The sequence below is a fragment of the Nomia melanderi genome, chromosome 1 (genome assembly GCF_051020985.1).
Source record: "Nomia melanderi isolate GNS246 chromosome 1, iyNomMela1, whole genome shotgun sequence".
NCBI classification, from domain to species: domain Eukaryota; kingdom Metazoa; phylum Arthropoda; class Insecta; order Hymenoptera; family Halictidae; genus Nomia; species Nomia melanderi.
In genome coordinates, this window is record NC_134999.1 from 37,545,939 (window position 1) to 37,554,093 (window position 8,155).

Below are 8,155 nucleotides of genomic sequence, written 5' to 3' on the forward strand. Positions count from 1 at the left end.
AATATCTGAACGTTTTGCGCGGGGTAATGGGACCGCCATCGAGGGACCAACCGCAGAAAAGTACCGGAGAGGATGATATCGATTGATCGACGCGCGCCCCGTGGATGGGGGTAACGGCATTGGTCGGCGGGTGCCATCCTTCAATTTTTGGAAAAACGATATACGGAGACGGGGGATGAAGGAGAACGGCGTCTTGAGACTTCCGGGGCTTCGAATTCGCGGTACACGGAGACGTTCGCCGTCTTCTCGCATAAAATACGGCTCGACATCGGCCCGATGAAATCGCCGTTCGGCTGCCGGTGGCGAACCGACAGGGTGATCTTTATTCCTACCCCGATCAGGGGGCGATTAATTTTTCGTCGCTTCTGACGCTGATGAAATCAAGCAGTCAGCATAATGAGTAGCGTTGTCTGCCGCGCAATTCATCGGATGTCGCGGGTGGGTGGGTGGCGAAGGACGGCGCGGGGTTATTAATATTCAGGACGAAGAACGGGAGTCGAGAGCAGTGCCGAGTGACAAATACCTCGCGCCCCGTCCCAACCCCGGAACGGCTCAACTCTGTAATTAACGCTAATCTCCCGGCCGTTCCTCCGACACCGTACCACCCACTTCGTCTTCTCTCCCGCCTCTATACTTACCGAGCCATAAGGGTGGCCTTAAACAGCCTCTCGAGTCGATTCCCGGTTGAAGAGGATCTATGATTCCTTCACGCTGGAAAATGGCGGCTTGAAGAGTGGCCGGCGGTTCACCGAAATCGACGTTTCGCTGAGGGAGGATCGGAGACAGGCGTTCGTCGAAGGGATGAAAAATATTTTCACGCTCGGACTTGTTACTTCGTTGGTCATTTCCTCGTGATGTGGTGGAAGAAACATTTCACCACGTGGTGGTGAGACACAATTCGCTCCGCGCATATTTTTGCAAGTATTAACCGGACAGGTGCGTTTATCTTGAGTTGTGTATATTTGAATTTACAAAACTGGAAGCTGAATTGCTGCTCTTGCGCGCGGACGTATGCACGGAAATTAACGGCGCAGGAATGGTTTCACTTCTTGGGAACTTTGATGCTTTGGATACTTTTCCAGGTTCCAATGAAGTCTATCTAATTCGCTAGTCGAAGTGATTCCACTGGCGTTTCGTCGAAAGGTGATCGGTAAATGTTCATTTTTGGGAGGATGCAGTAAAGGTAATGTGAGACGCACGGTGAAACGCGAGAGACGGATAGGAGCGTCCCTGCGAGGTCAAAGGACGAAGATTCCTTCATCCACTTCCTGCGATATGGTCGTCGCTGGTGGTTGCGCGCCTCGGTTAGCACTTGGTGGACTAAAATAGCGAGTCAGCCGACCGCGAATATCCTTGATTAAACGCAAAAAAGCTTCGAGACCTACGCTCGCTTCGCGCTCTGGCCGTGGCTGCGTTTTTTCGCCACCCTCCGCCATCACGACGGTCGGGTTTGAGCGTGGAATTGGATTGGCCGTCTTTCCTCTCGTTCTCTTTCCCCTCTCGTCAGTTCTTTCCCTCCACGGACAGAAAGAAACGCTGCCAGTTCTGAAGCTTCTGGGGACTCGATTAGAGCCAGCATGCGACATCAGAAGCACATGAGCGCACACGTCTCTGGGCATCCCTTAAATTGTTGTACCTTGCTTCGACCAGCTTTGCTGCCCGTCGGTTCACCTGCCTGATGTTCCTACCGTATTTCACGCAGCTTGTAAATCAATCGTTTTCTCGCAAGGAAGTTGCAACCCAGATCTATGTCCCCCATAACGTCTACGGAAAACTATTCATCCCGTCAACGTGTCCTCTACGAGACGTCTACTTCTTGGTTTCTTCATAACGTCGATGACTCGGCGACTCCCAGGAATTGCGTCCGTAGACGTGGCTCTCTTCAGTCCTCAAGAATTCGAAAAGTCAACGCTATTTATTACTACACGGGGGTTGATATCGTAGATGTAGCTTAGTAATTGCTCTGAACTATTACACGGTATTGTAAGTAGTCACGTTGTAGGGGTGTAGGTTTATAATCAGGGATGACGGTGTACGAAACAATGTGCTCCAGCGTCTGAGCATGAAGAGCGAGTTGCGTGTGACAATTGGGGGTGATGTCGGAGCACGGTGATATATGGTTGAAGTGAGTTCGGGAAACGCCACGTGCCTCGCCACCTTGTACACGTTTCTGAGAGGATTACTGGTTTAATGCGACACATTAAACTGTGCTGCCACCGAAATCGTTTCAGAATCTTTTGACTCTAAGTATCTAGAATCTTTGGCCGAGCCCAATAATTCCTAGTTAAAGGATCCTCAGCTTTGCTTTGCGAAAAAGAGATCCTAGGGACATTATCGCGACACAACCAGCGCATTCGAAGTTGCCAGCAGATGGAAACGGTCGTCTACCCTTGAAGATTTCCTTCCCTCTTCGTGTTCAAGGGTAGCGTTGATCGTCGATAAACGAAATCTCTTCATTCTCGACGGCGAAGAAACATTCTCCGGCGCCGACGATAGGGGACGCCTAATATGTTGGCCTTGAAATCCATCCTCAAGCCGCGTTTCTAATGCAAACGTAAACATGGATCAGCTGATTGCATTTTTCCGCTCCAATCAGAAGGAACGAAACAATCAGTTCGACGTCCCAATATAAACGGGACCTTAATCCGACATGATGCGATGCTCTTGACAGTTCTACGATTCATTTAGTGTAGCGATGACTATGGTAAACTTTAGCTTTATTTTCTCGTTTATACTGATAAGTGTGTTCTTCAATGGTGTTCACAATTATCACGCCGTGGTCGTTATCCATGGCGTGCTCACGGGGAGCGAGAGTATGCAACTTATCAGCGATCGTATTCAGGCGGTAAGTGCATTTTTAGGAACGGGAAGGACGCTTCAGATGTCGCGTCTGCTCCAATTCAACGGGTGAAAAAATTGAAATCTTCGAAATGAAATCTTAGATGCATCCTGGAACCCAAATTTACAATACACCAAGGTACGGGGGATGGAGCAGTTTGGAGCCGATGTGGAAGCAGGTCGATGAAATAGGGACCGATGTTATTTCTATCGGCGCCGCGTTTCCCGAGGGAATAAATTTAATCGGGTACAGTCAAGGTGGCTTGCTGGCTAGGGCCATACTGCAAAGATTCCCCGATCATAATGTGAGGAACTTTATCTCTTTGAGCTCGCCACAGGCAGGACAATATGGAAGTATGCGACCGCAGCGCCATTTTCGGAAACGAACAAAGGAGTTTGTATTTCAAATGTTTGTTTCGATTTTCAGCGCGATTCCTGCATTTATTTTTCCCGGATCTAGTGTGCGAGACCGCTTACGAGCTCTTTTACTCGAAAGTCGGCCAAAGTATCAGCATCGCTAATTATTGGAACGATCCTCATCGTCAGGTTTGTATGTCGTCTTTTTTATTGTTGTTTGTTCAAAGTTTTACTAGTTTTCATTGTTTTTTCTTTCGTTATTCCGCAGCAATTATACTATAAGTACAGTCGATTTCTCCCGTATGTGAATAATGAAAGGAATACGACGAAATCCGAAAAATTTAAACGGGGTATTACCAAACTGAAGCACATGGTGCTCATTGGAAGTCCCGAGGACGGGGTAATTACTCCGTGGCAAAGCAGTCACTTCGGATTCTTCGATGCCAATGAAACTGTGATAGACATGCATAATAGATCTATTTATATGGACGATTCGATTGGATTAAAGACGCTAGAGGAGAGCGGCAGACTCACGCTCATTACAGTACCTAATGTTCCTCATTATGAGTGGCACAAAAATGTGTCTATAGTCGATGACTTTTTACTGCCATATTTAGATTAATACGAATCATTTAGAATTAAGAATTGACGTGTAACGCGGAGGGCAGTTCGCGTTAAGAAGCAAGACTTCGATAGATCATGACAAGACATGTAACTGTACAAATTTTTACAAATGACCAGAAGTTTTTGGATGTAATAAGGATCTGAATATTCTGTAAAGGGTATATAAAATCGGAGTATTCAAAGATAAGTAAATACCTCTTATACATATGTAAAACGAATTTTAGAGGCAGCTCAATAATATGATGCTTATGTACATATTTTTATCTTTTATTGCCAATAAATGTTTACTAGATACTTACAAAATTGGCTACAATACACTGTCATGCTTCTTTCTGAGTATACATTAAGTTTATAAATTTTTATCTTAAAATTAGGTTTCCTCGTAAATTGTTAAATCATTAACATAGCCTTGATGGAGATATTATCACACATGTTTTTAAATGCTGATTACAGGTATTTAAAAATTTTTATTGTGTGTAAAACGCGTGATAAGATCGAATGCCCATAGTGGCTGATCAGAAGGAACCATATGCCCAGCATTCCTTACCAGGACTTCTGTTAAATTATCAACTGTTTTTGTGTAACCTGCTAGCTCTTTACCAACCCACCATTGTTTTCTCTTGGCTGTTTTATATTTTTCTGCACCAGACCAGTCTAGATTACGTAAATAATTTTCTGTCAGAGGGTATGCAACAATAATATCAAGCTGACCATTGTATATTAAAACTTTGTAATGCTTAGTCAGGTCTGTTATCAATATTGCCAAAGACTGCATAACATCTCCTTTCAAGTGTTCTTCCACTGTTTTTGCTTCAACATTGAAGGAACAATTACCAACATGTATAGCTTTTCTAGATTCTGGCTTCTGAAGCCATTCTGACATATAGTCAGCCTTGCTAGGATCCTCATTGTACAAGTAATTGAAGTAGAAATCAAACCCAGTTAAATTTTTAAATAATGATGGATAACCAATTAAGTCACCATCGAGTAACATATCAAACAGGCTGAAAGCATCTATATATTTTTTCTCTTTAATTAGATTTCTACCCTGCTCCTCATACTTGTGGAACAAATCTCTGCCATTTGCATCAATTAATCCTAATTGATACAAATAGTCTCCATACAGCAACTGATTCTCTGGATCAGTTAATCCATTCCCAATTGCTAAACCCTTCAAATTTATTTTTGTTTCTGCTTTGATATTAAAGTCTTTGATAGCATGGGATACAGCAGGTACATACTTTCCAGCATAAGATTCGCCAGTTACATAAAAATCATTGGTTTGAAGTTCAGGGAATAATGTAAAGAACTGAACCAATAATGTATGTACATCCCTTCCCACATGTGTTTCATTAGTTGCATACCCCTTCTCATTTTCAGTAAAACTAAACCCAGTACCAACAGGATTATCAATATATAATAAATTATGTGATTGATTCCAAGAGTATTTGCGTTTTTGAAGGGTTTTATTTGCATTGATAAAGAAAGGACCATTCTCCATAAATAAACCAAACATTGATGTTGCCCCAGGGCCACCTTGTAGCCATAACACTACAGGGGCTGTTTTTGGGTCGTGCTATTTAAAAATAAAAGTCTCATTTACATTTTAATATATTTCCTTTGTTTCCCAGATTAGATAAGACTTAATCAGAATGGTAGATAACAACAATTGAAACTAATATTTTAATTCTCCGTATTATTACTTACCGCAGCAGGGAAGAACCAGAAGAATAAGTTCGAATTGTATTCTTTATTCACGGTAATGTAGCCAGCGTAACTGCTAACATCGTACATTTCTTTATTCTGTACAAGAGCTTTATTTCGAGCATCTTCTATATGACCGCTTTCAATCAATGGCGTCAAGAAGAGCGGCTCGCCGACATCAACATCGAATGGCAGTGGATATTGCTTCAATTTCGGATACATATTCGTGAATCCTCTTGCATTCTCAATACCAATTGAAATAAAGAATAAAAACTGTAGAACTGATACTATTGTGGCCGTCATCTTTCACGTTAATAGTCACGATAAACCGTGACCTATCCAAACTTTCCCTTTCAATACTAAACGAGAACTGCGTCTAATTACACTTGAACGTGACCCGGATATCATGACCCCAACGGAGAAAATGATTTTTCATATTCTTCCCTACATCCTCCGCAGTTCGAAAGTACCGCCAGCGCCATCTGCAGCCGGAGGATCGTATCACTCTCGAATTAATCGAAGAATCATGTCGCCTGATAGAAGCACAGTGTAACGTCGAGCTCCATTTAATCGCATTTAATTGGAGAAGAAAATGATGTCCATTGATTTGGTATAGTAAATTTTGTTTTATATTTATCCATTAATATTTTTCTATTTATAAACATTGTATTATTCTTCGATATGCTTAGAATATTAGATGTATTCTATATCCTATCAGAACCTTAAGTTTCATTGGACTTAAGGCTACCTCATAAAAGCGAAAATAGTTAGTTTTACTTGTATCTTTTTACAGGAATAGAGAGCGTTCGATAGCCTTAAATATATTACAATTTGTAGCCTTTGTTGATACATTTAATTTTGCAACAAGAAAGATGAAACTTAAACATCCCCAGAATTCAAATCAGTACTATTTATAATGTAGATGGCGATGTAAGTTGTAACGAATCTGTGTCAGCTGACTTACCAAACAAGTTAATTTAAATCAGTTATTCATCGAGGTTCATGTCCGGTAATTTAACCGAAGGTTACTGGGGAATTGTTGCTATTTTTAACTCATCGAATACATAATGCCGTACACGATTGTGCCACAGTAAATAAACTTGTGCTGTTCTGATTGACTGGTGCAAACTAATTAAGGGCATTGAATTTGCACAATGAATATTCGTTTGAGGGTTCAAAATAATCTGTTTTGTTGGACATTGTGATTAAAAAGAAGGGAGAAACGGACTTGTGTTAAAGAGCTTTAAAAATCACTGTCAAATATACATTATTCTTTAGCCAATTAAGTTTTAATAAAGTTCCTAAGGAAATTGTATTTTTATTCACACAGATATTGTGTGTCCCTTGTTGTTCAAATAAAATATAGTTTATATACAAAAAGAAAATGAATGACTCTTTCTTAGAAGACTTGGATTTGGTACCCACAGATACTAAAACTGTTAATACCCATACAATAGACAGACATATAACAACAAGAGCTGTTACATCCACTCCACTGCATCAGTTGCAATCAACTAAAGGAGACAATCTAAATCATAAAATTGAGCACCCTACATATGTTGAGAAACAATCAATTTTGAAAGAATACACCGCGAAAGAAACAAAGAAATTAGGAGAACATGATACGAGAAAGCAACAGATGAAAGTTAAGATCTCAGAGAAGAGAGAAAGAACAGTTAGTGACAGTAAATTGAAGCCCATTGAGAACAAAGTAAAACCTGATGATCATGAAATTAAAGATGACATCAGGTCAAGGGCTAGGGAGACAAGAGTAAGAATCAGTGACACTAAAGTCACATTCAAAGACCGTACTAGACGTTCTGGAAGTTATAAGGAAAATAATCAAGCATTGGATGCATGTGTTAAAGAAAATAGTAGACCTCCAGACAGTTCTAAGGAAGCTACTTCTCATGTAGAAGTCCCTAAAGAAAAAACAAAAAGTCATGAGCCCGTTAAAAATCCAGATACCAAAGAAAGTGATTCTGCTGCTCTGCTTAATGATATTAGAGATATTGTGAGCATGCAAACAAAACAAGAGAGCTCAAAACTTTTGAGAGCAATGCAAGAATTACATTTCAATGCTCAAGCAAATTTGGTAAAGCAATTAATGATCCAAACAGATGAATTAATTAATGAAATGCATCCCACTAAAGATTCAAGTAAAATGAGGTGCTTAATAGAACAAAATGAGAGATTAAAGGAGGATATTGTTATTTTGCAAAAACAAAATGAGGAGCTGCAGAAAAAAGTAGAAGAATTGGAATTTCTGAAACAAGAAAACCTTACACTAAAGTTGAAATGCAAGGAGCTATTGAAATAGTAGCTGGAACTGCTAGGCTTTTTAACCTAGGGCAATCCTAGGGTGACCCTGAGTGTTTAGGAAGTTGATGAAGAAATGATCCATTCCATTCTATTGCCTGCACACGTTTTCCTTACACAATACATTTGAAACTGTTATGTATTAAGTGATAATGATTAATTAGATTAATAAAAGACTATATTTTTTACTAATATTTTTAACCTTTAAAAACGTATTATCCATGTTTAATATTCGTGTTCCCAAAATGGTTGAAATTGCATTGGTTTGTGGTTGATATATTTATTAAAAGAAAATTTTTTAATCGTTTTCTGT

At 40.4% G+C, this 8,155-nt stretch overlaps 3 protein-coding genes across 3 annotated transcripts; 2 read left to right on the forward strand and 1 right to left on the reverse strand.

The window, feature by feature from the left end:
- Nucleotides 1–2,611: 2,611 nt before the first annotated feature.
- Nucleotides 2,612–4,122, forward strand: Ppt2 (palmitoyl-protein thioesterase 2). The gene is made up of 4 exons (XM_031971818.2): nucleotides 2,612–2,845; nucleotides 2,943–3,192; nucleotides 3,266–3,384; nucleotides 3,464–4,122. The coding sequence occupies exons 1-4, from the start codon at nucleotides 2,696–2,698 to the stop codon at nucleotides 3,815–3,817; spliced, it is 873 nt and encodes a 290-aa protein (XP_031827678.1). The 5' UTR covers nucleotides 2,612–2,695; the 3' UTR covers nucleotides 3,818–4,122.
- On the reverse strand, nucleotides 4,066–5,973 carry LOC116424855 (venom serine carboxypeptidase). The gene is made up of 2 exons (XM_031971814.2): nucleotides 5,527–5,973; nucleotides 4,066–5,395 (listed from the first exon to the last, which is right to left on the reverse strand). Exons 1-2 carry the CDS (start codon nucleotides 5,824–5,826, stop codon nucleotides 4,277–4,279), a joined length of 1,419 nt encoding a protein of 472 aa, XP_031827674.1. The 5' UTR covers nucleotides 5,827–5,973; the 3' UTR covers nucleotides 4,066–4,276.
- Nucleotides 5,974–6,025: 52 nt separating this feature from the next.
- On the forward strand, nucleotides 6,026–8,118 carry LOC143175298 (uncharacterized). The gene is made up of 2 exons (XM_076373937.1): nucleotides 6,026–6,133; nucleotides 6,317–8,118. The coding sequence occupies exon 2, from the start codon at nucleotides 6,908–6,910 to the stop codon at nucleotides 7,841–7,843; it is 936 nt and encodes a 311-aa protein (XP_076230052.1). The 5' UTR covers nucleotides 6,026–6,133; nucleotides 6,317–6,907; the 3' UTR covers nucleotides 7,844–8,118.
- Nucleotides 8,119–8,155: the final 37 nt, after the last annotated feature.